The sequence below is a fragment of the Monodelphis domestica genome, chromosome 1, assembly GCF_027887165.1.
Source record: "Monodelphis domestica isolate mMonDom1 chromosome 1, mMonDom1.pri, whole genome shotgun sequence".
Lineage (NCBI taxonomy): Eukaryota > Metazoa > Chordata > Mammalia > Didelphimorphia > Didelphidae > Monodelphis > Monodelphis domestica.
Window position 1 is genome coordinate 318,436,557 of NC_077227.1, and position 20,847 is coordinate 318,457,403.

The window sequence follows — 20,847 nt, forward strand, 5'->3', positions numbered from 1 at the left end:
CACTTCTAGGCCAATACAAAGGTCTTGACCTAGTGTGAAGACTCGAGGTTACTATGTTTAACATGTGTTAAGACATAGGCTTTCCTTGTATCCACACTCACCCTGAAGATACTCACAGACGAGTATCCCTGAAACCTTGGCTCCCATAATCTGGTCCCCTTTTCTGCCTCTCATAGTGTGGTACCTTTCTGTAGTCCTGGCACTGATTGGGTAAATGCATCATTACTTAGATCATTTTGATTGGGCCCTGATTGAAGGACCTGTTATAGATTTATTTTTCTTCTACGTGGAATTTTTACACATAAGACTTTGATAGTCTATATTTTCATCCAGAAATTTTTCTTTTCTTTTGGATTTTCTGATGTCTTTTTAATATCTCTTGTCAATTGATTCATATACCTCATACCTCAGCCATGCATTCCTAACTGATTCTGAATCTTTCAATCACCCACAACATGGGGGAATGTAAAAAAATGTCATTATTTAAATTGCAAAGTTTAAATTCCTTTTGAGAAGAATTTTAGGTAAAGAAGATGCTACCTCTCTGAATCCAGAACTGAACTGTTGGAGAAGCCACCATGAAAAAGCCTCCAGACCACAAGTTGCACAAAATTGAACTTTGGGTGTGGTTGATTGAACATTTATTTGTATGTATACTTTTATGCCAAAGGGGACTGCCCCCTAACGGCTTTTTGTCAATGTATTCAGCAATTATTGGTTTTATTCTTTTTTCTCTTATCCTCACACTATTGTAATCTTTTAAGTTTATTATGTTTTTATGATCCTTTTGGGGAAAAATTAATTTTTCCAAAAATGATCACACGGGGGAAATGTAAAAAATAGACTTGAATACAGGACTACAATCCCCACGAGCCTTTGCTCCACTTCCCCAGAATGCCTTGTAATCTCACCAGGGCCGAGATCGAGAAGGTATTTAAGCTGATTCAAAGGCTTTTGACGGCTCTCTCTCTCTCTCTCTCTCTCTCTCTCTCTCTCTCGGCTCTTTTTGGACTTCTGTTTTGGAGCAGGCAGTCTCTTGGGTGATATGAGGTTATTTTGTCTAGGCCTCTGGCCTAGGCACATGTTTCTTACTTGTATATTCTTTAATCTTTAACCTTTAATAAACCTCTAAAAAATATAATACTCCTTGCAGAGAGAAACTAATTTCTACCTGCCTCAGTCTCCCCATCTCCCCTAAATTTTAATCTTTACACTTCTCATATTTCTTCTTTAGGGCCAAGTTTAGCCAGCATAGTTGTCAGTATATATTATTCATTATAATTTTGAAGTGTTCAATTTTAATAGGAATTATATGATAGGAAGAGAAGGGCTGACTAGGGCCAGGGATTTCAGACAAAAGGCCAAAATATTTCACTGACTCCTCCTTTATGTCCAGAAAAATTGAGGAAGGTCTCTACTACATTGGGCAGACCCCTCAACTTATAGAGGGGTCTGGACAAGGTTGGCATAGGAATGGGCAGGTGTATATGTCTGTCATTGAAGGGAACTTCTGAATCATAGATCCCTAGATCCATTTGATTGTTTGAATATTCACAACTCATTATTATCAGATTTTAGATTAACTCAATCCTGTTGCCCTTACAGTCCTGTTTGGGAAAAATATATTAGGTTCTTTCACTAAAGGATCATGCCTTGCTTCTTTCAGGGACTATCAGACTTCCTCATTTTACCTCCTTCCACTCCCGTGAAAAGCTAAGGCACATTACACAAACTAAGCACTGCAGGAGCTAGATTATTCCTTTAAATGTCCATGAATGACTCTGTGTATGTGTGTGTATGAGAATAATTCATATGTATATGCATTCGTGTGAATAAATATGAATGTATATTCACTTTCCTTCTCTAATAATCTAAGCTACTTTTTTACTTAGATTTACAAGTCCTTTGTTCATAATTGTTCTTAAAATATTATAATTGTAATGAAGCAATTTTTTCAGATAACATATTCAACATGGTAAAAAAAACCCCTGCTATTTGCTTTTTGAGGCTAAATTTTTATTTCATATAGAAATCCCTATTTTTTACTGAATAGAAGATAAGGTAGCCATTGAGGCTAATGTTACGATGGATCATCTAGTTTAACTAATTCCACAGTCTTGCTAGCTATTTTTTTTCCTAACAAGCAGAGTTTTCTATTAAAATATTATATGTAGGGCATAATTGATAATTGATGGGGGAGGGAATTTGGAAATCAAAAGTAAAAAAAAATTAAAAATGATATGAGTTTTAGAACTGAGGAACTACAATGTTATTGGCTTGGGGAATTTGTGGTTTAAAGATTCCATACTTTGTTCCCTCCATTATAGCCAAACTAAGATTTTTAGAACCAGATAGATATATAAACATGAAGGTTATATTACTTTGTTGAATTATAGAGCTGGCAGAACCTCATTCATAGGATTTAAAGTTAAATGGAACCTTTGAGACTATATGGTCCAATACTTTCATCTTATAGATGAGCAAATCTACAGGCAAAGATAACAAATAACACTTGCAGGAATATGTGATTAAAAAAAAATTAGATATATATCTTATTTTCATTCATGGGGAATAGTTCTACTATATACTCCCAAGTGGTTGAGAAGGCACAGTTTTTTCTTTTTTTGTCCAATTCATATTGTTGCCCATTAGCCTATTCTCTAAGAAAGCAGCTAGAAAACATGGAGAAGTAGGGGGAGGGTTTGGCCAGGTTTTGGAGTGTGAAGGAGGAAGGAATCATCTGTGTCATCTTGTTGATAACTTTTTTTTTTTTAATGAGTAATTTTTTGGTGCTTGGACTTAACCTAGAAAGTATAATTTTTTTCTTTCTTTTACCCTCAAGTTCCTAACTTTTCTGTTATTATTTTTCTTTTAGTATTCCAAGTACTCTAGCAGTAATTTTCAGGTGATGAATCTACAACTTCATCAACAGCCCTTTATGGCATAATTTTTTTTTTCAACCTGTCTTATTTGCTCTGGGTTCCTTTTTGAGTTCTTCTAGAGCTTGTGACCAGGTCCCAGTTTTTGGGAGATTTTGCATGTATTTGATTGGACCTCACCATCTCCTATTGCTTCTGTTCTTTGCTCTTTTTCCCCACAGAAATTTTTGAGGGTCAGGAGGTTTTTTTTGCTTCCATTTACCCTTTTTTCCATCAGTGGACTGGAAAATCTGCATACTGCTGACCATTTCTGTCTTAGTTTCTGGTTCACAGGGTTTTGCCCTGGGGCTGCCTTCACTGTTGCTGAGGAGACTTGAGCACACCCAGCTATATGGACCTCTGGACCTCACTGTCAGGCCTAGGACTTAGAGGGGTGGGTCTAAGGTGCTATTTTTTTGGTATAGCTTGTGACCCTGGATCACCTAAGCCCTGGTTCTGAGTCTGTCACAGTAGGTGGGGGTTGGTTGGCCTGCCCTTTCTTTTTGCAGTTTTGCTTCCTGTTCCCCCTTATATAATGGAAATCCACTCTCTGCCTACCTTTCACATTGTGTTCAATGAGAGAATCCCCTTATTTTGCTTGCTTTGATTCCTGTCCTTTTGAGGTGCCTTTTAAAGAACAGTTTGGAAGGATATTCAGAGCAGTTACAAGCTTTCACTACTACTAAAGCTACCATCTTGACTCTGCCCCCTGCACCATTTTGTCCCCCGCATCATATTATTAATTTTGTATTATCTACTAAAATCCACGTCTATGTGATTCGTATCCATGGTTTTCATAGATTCCCCCATGCTTGGGGCCTTCTTCTAGTTTTTTTTATATTTCTTGGAGAGTTTTCAGATTTTTTTTTTGCTTTACTTGCCTCCTTTTTCTACTATACATTTGATGATATTCATATGCCATTTCTTGTTCATTAGTTGATATTGCAAATATATTAATTGTACCTATAATGCATAATGTGTTCATTGCTCTTTGGGTTTATTCATGATTTTGGTTTCTTAGAGGTTGTGTGGTATACTGAAATTTGCAATCATAGAGCATTACTGGTGTGAATTTTAAAACTATTCCACCCTAATCAGACCTTACTTTAGAAGATCTGATTTAGGTATTTCCTGATTAGATACTTGGTTTAACAGAATCAAGTCTTGGGAACTCTACATTTCTCCACCCTACTCAGTTTAACAAGGTCAGGAATGTATGCTCCATAGTCAAAGATTTAATTATCTGAGAAAATGGCCTTCAACAGACATGTGCAGAAAACATCGGACAGACCCCTGGGCTGTCCTAAGTCAAGCTAAGCTATCATTGGTACAGATGAGACGTAGGAAAGTGATGTAAGACCATCTATATAAGGCACGTCACTGGCTCTCTTCGCCCTCTTTCCCTGGGGAGGCGCCTCCGGCTGGCAGAGTGCTAGGTGTTCCGACATCTTGGAGTGGTGGCAGTTATTTGTCTGGGTTTGGTGGTGAGTTTGCCCTTGAGCCGATTCAGGTTCGGGCATCTTGACTGAGCCCTTTTTGGAGTTCAGGCTGATTCCTTCCTTCCTTCACACTCCAAAACCTTACTTTGTAGATCTCATAATCTTCCTGCCTGGTATTAGCCAGGCGGGAGAAATCCTACTCCCATTCCTTCTTTCTTCTTCTTACTCTCCTTGCTATATCATTTAAATCACCATAAATTTTCCAGCTGACTTGGGTATTTTATTATTTGGGATTTTCCCTGGCGACCAATAAAATTTAGATTTTTTTTTTTAACCCTTACCTTCTGTCTTGGAGTCAATACTGTGTATTGGCTCCAAGGCAGAAGAGTGGTAAGGGCTAGGCAATGGGGGGAGGGGGGGTCAAGTGACTTGCCCAGGGTTACACAGCTGGGAAGTGTCTGAGGCCAGATTTGAACCTAGGACCTTCCATCTCTAGGCCTGGCTCACAATTCACTGAGCCACCCAGCTGCCCCCAAAATTTAGATTTTAAGTCACCACGCTAAAATTATCCTTTACACTGGGAGAACATTTATGTTTTGGCTATTGGAAAATGTTTTCTGAAACAGACTTGTGGCTCCCTATTGTTTTCTTTAATAGTTCTTGCTCATGGTAATGGATAGAGACCGTTACTTAAGATTACTTTAAATGTGAAAGTGAAGAAGTGATAAAAAGAAATAATATTTAAAAAAAGAATCTTGGCTATATTTTATTTTTGTTTAATATTCTTGTTTTTATATATTTCCTAAATGGTTTAATTTTTTCATTTTATGTTTGGAATTACCACTTCAACAAATATTTAAGGTTTTACTATGTATAATGCCCTGTCTTTATGTTCTGGACATTTGGAGATGAACCAAGACACAGTTTCTGCCCTTAAGGAAATTAAAATTTAATAGGAGGAATAATACAAAGTTCAAACAGAATGATGGGAGAGATTTCAACAGGGAGATTTTTCTGCAGTGTCTTGTTTATCATTTGATCCTTACAACAACCTTGGAAGCTATGGGCTATATCATTGACCCCATTTTACAGTTGAGGAAACCAAGGTAGGTAGAGGTGAAGTGATTTATCCACCTTCGCAGATCTAATAAGTGACTGAGATGAGATTTAAACTCAAACCTTCCTGCTTTCATGCCCCGTTATCCAGTGTACCACCAACTATCTAGTAGAATCCATGGTCCCAACAGGTGTCCTCTTAATAAGATTTGGACATGTGGCTCAGAGCCAAATTGTGGACAGTCTAGAAGGCATTTATTAATTTATATTTTATGCCACAACTGAAGAGTTATATAAGCAAGTTTTCATGTGTTGTCTCTTCCCATTAGAGTACAAATTCCTTCAGAAAGGTACTGCCTTGCTTAAAAATAAAAGTTGACATTCTTCCCCAGCGCCCCCCCCCCCCCCCCCCCTTCTGACTCAGTATCAGTTCTGGGACAGAAGAGCAACAAGAGCTAGGCAATTGGCAGTAAGTGACTTCCCCAGGGTCACACAGCTTGGAGAAGGTCCTGAGCTCAGATTTTAGCCTAGGTCTTCCCAGTTTCAGCCCTTGTTCTCTACCCACTGTGTTACCTAGCTGCCCCTAAAATTTATTTTTTTTTCATTTAACAAGCATTTATTTTCCCCCCTTCTGTCCCCTCTCCTGCCTCCCTTGAGAACAATTGGGGGGAAATTCTTTAACACTCTTCTAATAAATGTTCATCCCCCAAGCAAAATATTCCTATAATTACCCTTATGTAAAAGCATTTGTTTTATTCTGCATCTTAAAGTAAAACCTTTTTTTTAATGAAAATTATTGTGTACTTTAATACTAGTTCTGTTATAAATTTTTCTTTGCATTGATCAGTTCTTAAGCCTTTTAATGTTTATCTTTATAGAGTTGTTATCAATATACTTACTCACCTGACTGCATTAGTTGATTCATATGTCTTCCCAGTTTTCTTTGAGAACAACATTATAGTACGTTCATGTCCCATAAGTTCAGCTATTTCCAAACCTTAGTTTCCAGTTTTTTGTAACCACAAATTCTTTTCTTGTTTTTGGGTTATAGGCATAGAAGTAGTGTCTGTCAAAAGTTATGCATGATTTCATGACCTTTTGGATATTGTCCTGGGTAGTTTTCCAGAATGGCTGGACCAATTCATGGTTCCAACAGTGCCTGTGTTCCTCTAGCTTCTTTAATTTGTCATTTTTTTTGTTTTGTTTTGTTATATTCATCAAATTGAGGAACAGCTTCAGAGTTGCTTTAATTTGCATTTCTTTAATTATTAACATTTTTTTCACATAGTTGTTGGTGTCTTGGATTTTTTTCTTTAAAAACCGCTCACTCATAAGTTTCAGAGTGTTTTGCTTTTCTATTTATATCTCCAGTGCTCAGCAAAGTGCTTTGCACTTAGTAAGTGCTTACTAAATGCTTTTTCATTCATTCATTCATTCTTGTACATCAGGATTACTCTGGCATCTATTGATAGATGGATTGGAGAAGAGATGAGAGACACCAATTAGATTATTACAGCAGTCTGGGCAAAACCCCCTGAACTTTTTGTATTTTGTATTTGAAGTTTTAGTGGGTTGGGAGGATGAAATACAGAGAGATTTTTTGAGTAGAATTGATAGATCATGGGAACAATATGGATAAGGAAGGATAGGGAAAGAGAAGAGTAAAAATGTATAGGTTTTGAGCTTATGGGACAGAGAATATAGTGCCTCAAGAGAAGCTAGGAAGCAAAGGAAAACTTTCAAATTAAACATTTTGCTAATGTTTGCTTTTGTTCATACCCAGACCCTTGTCTTATTTCTGGAATAAATGAGATATATTTATTCTGTTCTAGAACGTCCTATCCCCTTTGATCATATGATGTATGAACATCTACAAAAGTGGGGACCCCGAAGGGAAGAAGTGAAATTTTTCCTTCGTCATGAGGATTCCCCAACTGAGAGCAATGAACAAGGTAGGTATATTTAATGTTAATTAAAAAATTTATAAGTAAGGAAGATCCAGCTGTTGTATTTACTTATGAAAGTTCTTTTTTTTTCTTTTCTAGAATAAGATGGATAATTAGTATGCCTATTATCTCTTTAATATCTGTCATTTTTTGCTACTATATTACTCAGTGAAGAGGAACCCAATACTTGATGAGGTGTACAACCCATTTCACTTTGTGGTACCTCTAATTGTTAGGAAATGTTTTTTTTTTCTTGCATGTTTCAAGTTTTTTCTTACATGTGTGAAGTCCTAGAGGGGCCCCTTACTCGGGCAGTTCTGTATTCCCAGAGAAGTATCGCTACAGTATGGCTACACTCAGACTTTTAAAAAATCTGTTCCTAGGGGTTTACCTGTTATGGGGGAAACATACTATTACATTTCATTCTAACTGTTGAGGTTCTGTTGATGTACTTCCATTTATACAAAAGAAGCTATTAACAATCCTGACATGTATTTTAGACATAACTATTTGGTAGCAAGGCAAAAGAATTAACATCATTGGGATTTGTGTATTAAAGTAAATGGAGGAATAATAAATCTGTTACAATACATACTTAAACGTAACGTAGGTCACATTCTCCTACCAGTGAGCTCAATGTCTATGAAAGAGAATGGTCACATACCTATAGAATACTGGCAGGGAAAACTGATGTTCTCAAGGTGATTCACAACTCTGGAATTCAGGCTTTCAAATTCATTGGTCCCTTTAGAGATATCTCTGTACCACAGGAAGCTGCCTGTTTGCTAACTGGCCCTTTTCTAATCCTCACTGTTCTCCAACAGGGCAAATCCTTTTTTCTCAAATAGACAAAGCTTTTGCAACAGGGGTTTTTAACCTGGGGTTTGTGGAATTATTCTTTTAAAAATACTGTGACTACTACTTCAACATAATTTGTTTCTTTTATAATTTTGTATATTTTATGCACTTTAAAACCTTATTTGGAGAAAGGGTCCAGAGGTTTCATCAGATTGCCAAGGTGGGATCCTCCACTCAAAAAAGTTAAGAAACTTTGATTTTCCAGCTTCTTTCAACTGAATCACTCTGATGAAGTGTTACAGTTTTATTTTAGCTAATAGTTTCCTTGAAGATAGAGAATAGCAAAGGGCATCAGTCTGGTTCTTTTAGGACAATACAAACATGCCCAGACAGCTGTTCACTAGGATTCTGAGCTTAAAGTAGAGAGCTCTGATCAAAGCAGTTGTAAAACCTGTCATTTCCTCTAGGCTTTCCCTATAGCCAGAGGTGGCAGTTGATCAGCATATACTTCTTAGAAGCTCCATCTCTCTCGGACTTTAGCCAGTAATGAAAGGCAGTGTCCTTGTTCTAATTAATTGTTTTCATTGTCTAATGGGTTCTAGTCTTTAGCCATATAGGGATCTCTTAGCTCTGAAGCCTTCTGTTAGCTGACTGCTACTTCTATTAAAAAAAATTTTTTTTTCAGTCATTAAAAATCCCTTTTCCTTTTATCTTCCACTCCCCCCTTCATTGACAATGAAAGAAAAACAAATCCCCTATTATAAATATGTATAGTCAAACAAAATAGATTTCTTCATTGGTGTTGGTTAAAAGAAAAAACATGTACATACACATTTATGTATTTTCATTTTGTGCCCCACTGAGTCATTTTTCTATGAGGAAATGGGTAATATTTCATCAATAGTGTTTTGGAATCATGGTTGGATATTGCACTAGAATCATCCCCGTTTTTACTTTTTACAGTACAACAGTACTTCATCACATCCATATACCACAACTCGTTCAACCATTTTGGTTGATGGACATCTCTTCAATTCCAGTTCTTTGCTACCTCCAAAAGAGCTATAAATATTTTTGTAAAACCGTAGTTTGTTTTGCTTTGGACTACTCCCTCTCTTAATCTGCCCTTTTATTCCTTCTCAACTTTCTCTCCTTGTTGAATAAAATGGATTTCTTTGTCCAATTGTGTGTGTGTGTGTGTGTGTGTGTGTGTGTGTGTGTGTGTGTGTGTGTGTGTTCTTTGACCATTTCAGAGGAGAGTGAAGTTCAAGTGTAGTGGGCCCTTCCCCATCCCCCATTTGTATAGACAGTTATTTGTACACTCTGATTATGTATTCTTATTCTCTTATCCTTTTTCCATTCTTCTTTAAAAAGCCATTAAGCAGGGCAGGTAGATAGCTAGCTTAATGGATTGAGAAGCAGGCCTATAAACAGGAGGTCTTGGATTCAAATCTATCCTCACATATGACCCATGATGATCGAGCTCAGAGGGGACATATGTATACCTCCCTGTACTAGAATATAAGCATTTTGTTTAGTTCTTTTCTGTTGTTGGTTCATGTTTACCCTTTTTAAAAAAAGATTTCTTGATATATGATGTCGAAGCTTTTTGGGGGGGAGGTCATAGCTTTTAGATAATCTAAATTAAATTTTTTTCTCCTTCTGTTTTTCCAATCAGTTTTTTGGGGACTATAAAATAGCTTAAGTTTTTTTTTTCCTTCTATCATCTTTTTTGATCTTTTGACTGTTTTTCACATTTCTCCTTGTCATGTGGAGTCATTGCATAGTGATTCATTCTAAATTTTAGGAAGTTATTTTCTTGGGAAATATACATCTTTTGCCAAGCAGTTAATATAACCTGTTTCAGTTTTTCCTTTCATAGCTCTCTCATTTTTTCCTCTAGAGCACCATTTCATTTATTAAAAAAAAACAAAACAAAACACCTAAAACATTAAAAAAAAAAACCCCAAAACCTTTTCCCAAATCTTGTCTGTCTTTTCTAGGAGTTCTATTTGAACTTGTAACCCAAGCTGTGTTTTCCTTGGAAGTTTTGTTTATAGATGTTGTAAAGTAACTTTCCCCCCCTCAGTTTGTATCATGAGCACCCCTGTCACAATGATAGCTCTTTATAGAATTCTTTTTTCATTTGCTAATTCTTCCATTTGCTTCTTGACTTTGACGTGGTGTTAAGGTTATGTTCTGCACATTGTTGGGCCATTCTGGTCTTTTTGCTGCTTTCTTGGGATAGTTAGGTTGTGTTATTCTAGTTCTTCTATGATAGCTCAGGCTGGGGACTTGAAAGCTTTCAGTGCTTTCAAAGTGGTCTGTTCTAGGGCAAATTCTGCTTGCTGTTTCCCTAGATTGCTGTTGGACTCAGCCTCAATCAGCCAGCTGGAAAACTGCTGGTTAAAATGACAACTGCACACTTCACTTTGGTCTGAGATTGCCACCCTCTATAGGTTTTAGACGAGGTTGGAAGGTAGAACTGGGAAGCCCACCTCTGTTGTTGCTTGTTTATGATTTAAAAAAAAAAAACCAAAAAACCCTTACCTGCTGTCTTAGAATCAGTACTATGTGTTGGTTCCTAGGCAGAAGAGTGGTAGGGACTAGGCAACTGGAATTAATTGATTTGGCCAAGATCATACAGCTAGGAAGTGTCTGAGGCCACATTTGAACCCAGGACCTCCTGCCTCAATATCTGGCTCTCAGTCTGCTGAGCCACCTAGCTGTACCCTTGTTTCTGAATTTCCTCTTTGCTCCATACATAGACTTGACCTAGAACAACAACGTTTGCAGTTTGCTTACTCAGTCTGCTCTGGATCTATGACCTGGCACTGGGTAGAAGATGATGACAAAGCTGCCCTTTGGCCCCTATGCCCACAACATTCATGACATGTTTCAGGATAGGTTTGGGACCTCCTGTGCCTTGGGTCATAGCTTCTCCCTGAGGGCTTGAATACACTATGAGCTTCTGGTTAGACACTGACCCTTCTGTTCACAGACCACTGTCTCTCTCTACTGTACCCTGAGCTGGAAGAATGGCCTCCTGGGACTTGTTCTTGGATATCCTCATCAGAATTCATTTTAGTGCATTTTCTACATCTTTCTGCAGGAGAAATAATGGGGTAGAGGTGTGTGCTTTTTTTTTTTGCTGTGTTTTTCCTGCTATTTTTTCATCTTTACTTCCATTGCTGCTGCTTAAGGAAGTTTTGGAACTACCCTTCTTCCATTCTTGATATTTCATTAGTCTTCAGTCTTCACTTGTTCTTCAGTCTTTTGTCACCACTTTCAGGGGCTCAAATTAGAGCTTCCTAGTACTTACACTTAGGCAAAAACTCACCTATGAAATCAATCAATCTTACTATTTAGTCTTCTTATATTCTACAAGAAGTTATATCATTTTCCAGTTTGAATTTTAATCTCTTGTGTTACATGAACATAATTTGAAGGACTTCCGGTCAAGATGGAGGCTTAGACAGAGCTAAAGTTCAGATCTCCGAAAACCCTTCCTTACCCATCTCAAACTATATGCTCCTAGGGAACCGAAATTCAAAACGAACAACAGGATAGACCCCGGGAACCCTCCTCCTGGACCTGGATGAAAAGGTAACAGCCCCCCCCAAAAGCCAGAACCCTAGATCATTCGGATTTAAGGGGTAGGCAGAAGGAAGGTTCCAGGACCCATCCCCCCAACCCAGAGTGTTGAGCCCGAGGCAGCAGCGGGAACCTCAGGGCCGGCAAAAGGACCTCAGGGCCAGCTATTATGAAGGCCCCATTTGGGAAACAACCTGAGCCAGTTGCGGGGGCACCCAACACAGAAGGCAGGGAAACGGGGGGGGGGGGGCTGTAGCCCCCTGGCTGGATCCTTACATCTGAGTCTCACAGGAGGACCCTGCATCAGGGCACACTCAGCCCAACCCAGTTCAACTTAATCCTATCAGGAGCCCTTGGAGCTCTGGGAAGCTACGGCCCCTCACCCCTCAGAGTGCATGTTCCGGCAAAGACACTGAGATACCTTGTGGACAGTGCTGAGCCAGGCTCAGAGCTTGGAAGTAAGGCAGTGGAGAAACATTGGGAGGGAACTGAGGAGTGCAGTAACACCTGAAACACCAGCAAATTCTGGGCTTCCCCAGGAAGACAGAACAGCTGCGGAGAATGGACAATTTGCCAGGGGCTAAAGCCTCTGAACATCAGACATACAGGAAGAGGAGTCCTCCTCACTCAGAGAAAGATGGCAAACAGTACAGAAGTACAAAAGCCTCAAAACACCAAGAAAAACAAGAAGGGGACAACTTTGGACACATTTTATGGAGCAAAAATACAAAATACAGAGGAGATAGAAGAGGAAACACAAGCAAATGCCCCGAAACCTTTCAAAGGAAACAGAAACTCTCCACAAACTCTTGAAGAATTTGAATCGGAAATGATCAAAAAGATGGAAGCCTTCTGGCAGGAAAAGTGGGAAATAATGCAAAAGGAATTCACGCAAATACAAAACTGGTCTGACCAAACTGAAAAGGAAAACCAGCCTTTAAAGGTTAGAATCAGGCAACTGGAAGACAATGAACTTGCAAAAGAGCAAGAATTAATAAAGCAAAGCCAAAAGACCAAGAAATTAGAAGAGAACATAAAATATCTCACTGACAAGGTGACAGACTTGGAAAATAGAGGAAGAAGAGATAATTTGAGAATAATTGGACTACCAGAAAAGTCAGAAATAAATAGCAAACTCGACATTGTGATACAAGATATAATCAGAGAAAATTGCCCAGAGATTCTAGAACAAGGGGGCAATACAGCCACTGACAAAGCTCACAGAACACCCTCTACACTAAATCCCCAAAAGACAACTCCCAGGAATGTAATTGCCAAATTCCAAAGCTTTCAAGCAAAAGAAAAAATCTTACAAGAAGCCAGAAAAAGACAATTTAGATATGAAGGAATGCCAATCAGGGTCACACAAGATCTTGTAAGTTCCACTCTGAATGATCGTAAGGCATGGAACATGATTTTTAGAAAAGCAAGAGAGCTGGGTCTTCAACCAAGAATCAGCTATCCAGCAAAACTAATTATATACTTCCAAGGGAAAGTATGGGCATTCAACAAAATAGAAGATTTCCAAGTTTTTGCAAAGAAAAGACCAGAGCTCTGCGGAAAGTTCGATTTCGAAAAACAAAGAGCATGGAATACCTGAAAAGGTAAATATGAAGGAAAGGGAAAAGGAGAAAAATGTTACCTTTTTCTTTTATTCAAACTCTCTTCTATAAGGACTAAATTTATATCAATCTATATATATTAATATGTGGGGAAAATGTACTGTGTAAATAGGAGGAAAAGAAAAACCAAATAGAATAATTTTTCTCACACAAAGATTCACACGGGAAGGGGAGGGGAAGAAAACTCCTATAAGAAGGAGAGGAAGAGTTTTTACTTACACCTTACTCTCAGAGAAATCAACTCTGAGAGGGAAGAACATCCACATCCATTGGGATCTTGAATTCTATCTTACCCAACAAGGTAGAGAAGGGAAGGAGAAGGAAAAACCAAGGGGGGGAGGGGGGAGGGAACACCAAAAGGGAGGGAAGGAGAGGGAACAAAAAGGGAGGGGCTAGAAAGGGAAACATATCAAGGGAGGGGACAAGGGGGACTGATTTAAAATAAATCACTGGATTAAAAGGTTAGAGCTAAAGAAGAAAGGTCAGAATTAGGGAAGGATATCAAAATGCCAGGGAGTACACAAGTGACAATCATAACTTTGAACGTGAACGGGATGAACTCACCCATAAAACGTAGACGAATAGCAGAATGGATTAGAATCCAAAACCCTACCATATGTTGTCTTCAAGAAACACACACGAGGCGGGTAGACACCCACAAGGTCAGAATTAAAGGGTGGAGTAAGACCTTCTGGGCCTCAACTGATTGAAAGAAGGCAGGAGTTGCAATCATAATATCTGATAAAGCCAAAGCAAAAATAGACCTGATTAAAAGGGATAGGGAAGGTAATTATATTTTGTTAAAAGGGACTTTAGATAATGAGGAAATATCACTAATCAACATGGATGCACCAAATAATATAGCACCCAAATTTCTAATGGAGAAACTAGGAGAATTGAAGGAAGAAATAGACAGTAAAACCATATTAGTGGGAGATTTTAACCAACCATCATGAAATTTAGATAAATCAAATTAAAAAATAAATAAGAAAGAGGTAAAAGAAGTGAATGAAATCTTAGAAAAATTAGTGTTAATAGACATATGGAGAAAAATAAATAGGTAGAAAAAGGAATACACCTTCTTATTGACCATACACTAGGTCACAGAAACATGGCATACAAATGCAGAAAAGCAGAAATAATAAATGCAGCCTTTTCTGATTACAAGGCAATAAAAATAATGATCAGTAACGGTACGTGGAAAACCAAATCAAAAATTAACTTGAAATTAAACAATATGATACTCCAAAATCGTTTAGTTGGAGAAGAAATCATAGAAACAATTAATTTCATCGAGGAAAATGACAACGGTGAGACATTTTTTCAAACCTTTTGGGATGCAGCCAAAGCAGTAATCAGAGGTAAATTCATATCCCTGAGTGCATATATTAAGAAACTAGGGAGAGCAGAGATCAATCAATTGGAAATGCAAATAAAAAAACTTGAAAGTGAACAAATTAAAAACCCCCAGCAGAAAACCAAACTAGAGATCCTAAAAATTAAGGGAGAAGTTAATAAAATAGAAAGTGATAGAACTATTGATTTAATAAATAAGACTAGAAGCTGGTACTTTGAAAAAACAAACAAAATAGACAAAGGACTGATCAATCTAAAAAAAGGAAAGAAGAAAAGCAAATTAACAGCATCAAAGATGAAAAGGGGGACATCACCTCTGATGAAGAGGAAATTAAGAGCAATCATTAAAAATTACTTTGCCCAATTATATGGCAATAAATACAGCAATCTAGGCGATATGCATGAATATATATAAAAATACAAACTGCCTAGACTAACAGAAGAAGAAATAGAATTCTTAAATAATCCCATATCAGAAAATGAAATCCAACAGGCCATCAAAGAACTCCCTAAGAAAAAATCCCCAGGGCCCGAAGGATTCACAAGTGAATTCTATCAAACATTCAGAGAACAGTTAATCCCAATACTATACAAACTACTTGACATAATAAGCAAAGAGGGAGTTTTACCAAACACCTTTTATGACACAAACATGGTACTGATTCCAAAACCAGGCAGGTCAAAAACAGAGAAAGAAAATTATAGACCAATCTCCCTAATGAATATAGATGCAAAAATCTTAAATAGGATACTAGCAAAAAGACTCCAGCAAGTGATCAGAAGGGTCATCCACCATGATCAAGTAGGATTTATACCAGGGATGCAGGGCTGGTTCAATATTAGGAAAACCATCCACATAATTGACCACATCAACAAGCAAACCAACAAGAATCACATGATTATCTCAATAGATGCAGAAAAAGCCTTTGATAAAATACAACACCCATTCCTATTAAAAACACTAGAAAGCATAGGAATAGAAGGGTCGTTCCTAAAAATAATAAACAGTATATATCTACAACCATCAGCTAATATCATCTGCAATGATAATAATATCAATGCAATTTGAGAAAACCTCAAATTAACTGTTTATTTGATTTTTGTTTCTTTTGTTACGTTTTCCATTCACATTTTAATGTTTCAGTAGTTTTTGCAGATAAATTTGGCACCCGCTTTATGGGATGATTTGAGTGTTGGAACCTTTGTATTTATGCCATAGGTCTTTTCTATGCCTTTTGCAACCAAACTGCCTACAGCCTGTGACTTTAGTCTGGTAATTGTATTATACAGCCTAGTAACTTACTTTACACACTGATTTTTTGCAGTTTTTAACAAAGTTATTTTCCTGCTCCTTTCAGACACTACTCTGTTTACCTATGAAAGAGGTGGTATCTTGCATTCTTTTCCAGTTTAACTATTTTCCTTTATGCAAAAATACTTTTTCTGCTTTTTTCAGTACAAATTGCTCCATATGAAAGAGCATTCCCTTAATGGACACTTCAAACTTAAATTGTCTATTTGCAAATACCATCCACTAATACTAAAAGTGCAAGCAGAACAATTTTACATGACAACTGTTATATATTTTTGAAAAGAATTAGCATAACTACCTCCTCTCCCCAATCCTTCTTTTCCAAAATTCAAATTCTATTCTTTGATACTTTCTTCTTAACTAGCTGTTTACTTTTAAAGCCTGCTTTGTCTTTTGAATCTTTCTTTTGATGGACAAAAGTTGATGAACTACTACCACTCTCCTAATGGTGTTCATTTTATTGCTCTAGTCTTTTCACCATCTTTAGAATTGCTTTATAAATTCCCTAGTTAAATCATCAGAAGTGAGTTGTAGTCATACAAAGTGTTGAGAGGTTTTCTGTCATGTCTTTTTTCTAAAGAGCTCTTTTTCCTCTCCCTCTTAACCAACTTGTATATGAATAGTATATTCATTTTCTTTTAGCTGAGCTTGAAGCTGTGGAGTCTTCTTGGACTTGTTCTTTTTCTTCATATCCATTTAGTCACTAAATTCTGTCAGTTTTTCCAAAAACAGTTTCCTTTGATAAGTCTTTAATTATGCCTAAATTTAAACAGTAGGTGTTCTCTCTAACCCTAGTCGTTACTCATTCTACTCCCTCTTGCATACTACTTTTCAGACCACACTTTCTTAAAAATTGGTTTCATTTCTAAGCAACCTATATTTACTTTGTACCTCTTCTATTCTCATCATGTGCTAGGAATTGTGGGTAACAAAAAAGAAATATGAAAAGGGAATCAGGGAGTATAACTTATTTTTCTAACACACCCAGATATTAAAATCTTAGCCTTTCTAAATAACCTTAATCTAACTAAATAAAAGGATAATTACAGATAAAGGGGATTAGTAAAGTCCACAGGGCCCAGATTCTCACAACACCAGAGTTCGTGGTTGTGTCACACAGCTCCTCACAAAGTTCAGGAAGGGAAGAGGATCACACACACATACACCATCCACCAGTGTGGGGGGAATCACTCAACCTCTCCTTAAAGATGATCCAATTCCCAGGCAGCTCCAAAGTTGGTTTCCTTCAGAGACAATTCCACACACCCTCTCTGTTTGCTTCCCAGAGAGGGTATCAGTTGTCAGTTTTCCAACTGCCTTAGAATGCTGACCCAGTCCTTGCAAGTTCTGTAGAATCTTGGTTTTGTAGCATCCCATGCTTCTAGCTTGCCCTGCTAAATTTTGCTGTGGTATCAGCTCTGTGATTTCCTTTAGAGACTGAATCTCTGCCACCAGTATGACTTCTACAGTGGATCACCGCTAGCTTTTTGGATAGCATCCAACAACTCAGTTATTATTTCTGCATGAGCAATTGGTTTTCCCGGTGCAGTAATAAAACCTCATTGTTTCCAGATCTTCCTCTAGCATGACATACAGAAAATGCATAACACAAGTTTGTAAAAATATTTGCACTTTTACTATCAGTTAGAAGACATGCTTACTTCAAAGCCACCAGCTCTGCCCCTTGAGCACTAAGGTTACTAGGTAATGAACCATACCACAGTGTCTCAAATTCTGTGACCACTGCAGCACCTGTACATCAAATTCCATCACACAAGTATGAAGAACATCTGTGAATGACACCAAGTCTGGATTTTCAATAGGAGTGTTTTCCAACTGCCTTAGAATGCAGATCCAGTCCTTGCAATCTATGTGGAATCTTGGTTTTACAGCATCCTGTGCTACTAGCTTGCCCTGCTAAATTCCTTTGCTACACTTTGTAAAAGTTGATTTTTTAAAAAATCCACATGTAAAGTTTTCATCTATATTAAAATTTTATTTTAATTTTGATTTAGTGTTTTTAGTTTCTCAAGATTTTGCTGAAACCCAACAATCATCAAATATGTTGAATAGATAACAAATTTGTCTTTACCAAATTTCAGCCAAATATTTTATTTTAATTTTGATTTAGTGTTTTTAGTTTCTCAAGATTTTGCTGAAACCCAACAATCATCAAATATGTTGAATAGATAACAAATTTGTCTTTACCAAATTTCAGCCAAATATACTGTCACTTTCTTGATGTCACTAGTAACAATTTTGAATAGCATATGCTCAAATGAAATACCCTTGGGTTGCTCCACTAAAGACTAGCTTCCAGCAAAGCTATCCACCAATGACCTCTCTTTGGATATAGTTATTCTGAATCTGCCTCTATTACTGTAATCTTTATCTTTCTATCTTGTTCATGAAGATAGTCTGACAATATACCTTTCCTTCAGCACAGCATCTGAGTACAGTATCCCTCTAAGCTACTAATAAATGGAATTTAACTAAGTGGAAATTGGGTGGAAAGGCTTTCTAAGTTGATACTGTACAATGGGATGCATAAAGACTGGAGAAAGGAATAAGCATGATATGTCATGGACCTTCCTGACTGATATATAAAAGCATAACTGGCTGATACGGTTGGGAAATGTGGGTGAGAGACTGGCATGGGAAGCTTTGAAAACTATCCTTGCCAACTATCAGTTATGGTTTTTAGCATGTCACATATAAGTTCAGAACACTTGGGTAGCTCATTGTTTCTTCCCCCATCAGTTCCAAATTCTGAATGACTAAGGCCTTCCATAGTATGGGTCTATTAATACAAATATAGGCTATAACCTTATTTCCCATTAATCCCATACCCCCTACAGAGTCTGGTATCTTCTTTGTCCTTTGAACATACTCATTCTGTCTTCTGTGCTTTTATTGATATTCTTTCTCTTCGAATGCCATATTCATTGCTTTTATGTAAATCCTGTCTTCCCATACACATTTTTTGAAATCATCTTCAGTTCCTCTAATTCACCCTGATCTCTCAGTTCTTTCTTTCTAGATTGCCTCAACTGTGTTGTAGTTCCTTGAAGGCAGAGACCATATCTTATTTTCTAGCTCTGGAGTGGTAAGCAAAGATTAGGTTGACACTTATATATATATATATATATATATATATATTAAGACTTTTTGGTCAATTGAGCTTGGGAAATGCATTATTTTCAGTCTTTTTTTTTTGTGCCTCTTTAACCAAGTTGTTCATTTTCTTTTTATAATTTTCTTGTATCACTTTCCCTTTGGTTCACATTTTTTTGTTGTTTGTTTGTTGTTTGCTCATTCTTCCAGCCTATTTCTTGATTTTGAACTTTATGTTAAAGTTGGGCTCTGCCTACCTGGGTTGGAGAGGTACTGTGCCATGTTTTAGCTTTTTCTTTTTTGTACCCATTCCCCTCTTTATTTTAACCCATACCTTCTATCTTAGATTTAATACTGTGTATTAGTTCTAAGGCAGAAGAGTGGTAAAGGCTAGGTAATTGGTGTTAAGTGACTTGCCCAGGGTCACACAGCTATGAAGTATTTGAGGACAGATTTGAACCTGGATCCTTCCAGTTCCAGGCCTGGTTTTCAAATCATGGAACCATCTAGCTGTGCATGTGTGCCCCTTGGTCCCTAGTTTTTTTTTTTTAAACCCTTACCTTCCGTCTTGGAGTCAATACTGTGTATTGGCTCCAAGGCAGAAGAGTGGTAAGGGCTAGGCAATGTGGATTAAGTGACTTGCCCAGGGTCACACAGCTGGGAAGTGTCTGAGGTCAAATTTGAACCCAGGACCTCCCGTCTCTAGGCCTGGCTCTCAATCCACTGAGCTACCCAGCTGCCCACTCCCCCTAGTTTTTTAAAAGCTATTTCTGGAGATATGGGTTTTTTGGTGCTTCCACAGTTGTGTGATCCTGGAAGAGGTATGGTCACTGCTCTCCTGGTCTCTGTTCTGGTCTTTAGCTAGGAAGGGCTATTGCTCTCTTGAAGTTGAAAGCACTAGCACTTCTTTTGACTCTAGAACTGGAACTGGTCCCCTGTGCTCTTGAAGCCACAAGTGCTAGGTCTTCTCTGCCATGGAACTGGTACTAGGACCCTTGCTCTCTTGTCACCAATTATAAGCACACCTCTCTGCCTGCCTGGAACTGTTACCCAGATATTTTGGGTAGTAGAATTGCTAGTCAGAAGTATCTGCAACCAGTGCCAGCAAAGTGGTTCTCTATAATCTCTTTCTTACCAGTTGTCCAATCTGGGCTGAGAGTTCCTGAAGCTGCTGCTACTGCTATTGCAGGCAGCCTTCAAGGCCTACCTCTGGTGCTCCTACCTCATTCCAGACCTGCACACACCCCAATGTTACAGACCTCTCCTCCTCATTCTCTAAGTTGTCTTAGGCTGGAGAAATTTCACTTTTTGTTGGCTTTACTGCTTAACTCTTTTATCTGAGATGTTATTTTAAAGTTGTTTGGAGGAGAATGTTGGGAAAGCTCAGCTGTACTTCACCATCTTGCATGGTGTACTCTTAAACATTAAAGATTATCACCATATGTGTTTTCTGAGTATTTTTTTTTTTCATGTATGGGCATTGTACTAAGTACTGGAGACCTTGAGATATAAGATTTAATTTAGATGGAGAAACCCACACCACTCTGCCACACCAAGATATGTGTAATAAGTTCTCTATTATTTGTCAAATAATATTTGTTTTCCTAGCATAGAAATTATACTAGAAAATACAATTTTTTATATTGATTTTTTATTTTCCTCCCTCTATCATCTGTTTTATTCTCCAAAACA

General features: G+C 37.6%; 1 protein-coding gene across 19 annotated transcripts in view; it reads left to right on the plus strand.

The window, feature by feature from the left end:
• Positions 1–20,847, plus strand: part of PPP1R13B (protein phosphatase 1 regulatory subunit 13B) — a 163,880-nt gene that overhangs the window by 60,792 nt on the left and 82,241 nt on the right. For 18 of the 19 annotated variants that reach the window (XM_056811185.1, XM_007473485.3, XM_056811194.1 and 15 more), the window contains one exon: positions 7,246–7,365. In XM_056811185.1, the coding sequence (XP_056667163.1) occupies positions 7,246–7,365 (120 nt within the window). Of the gene's footprint in view, positions 1–7,243; positions 7,366–11,695; positions 11,764–20,847 lie in introns of those variants that run through there. The other variant, XM_016431306.2, reaches the window with a different exon arrangement.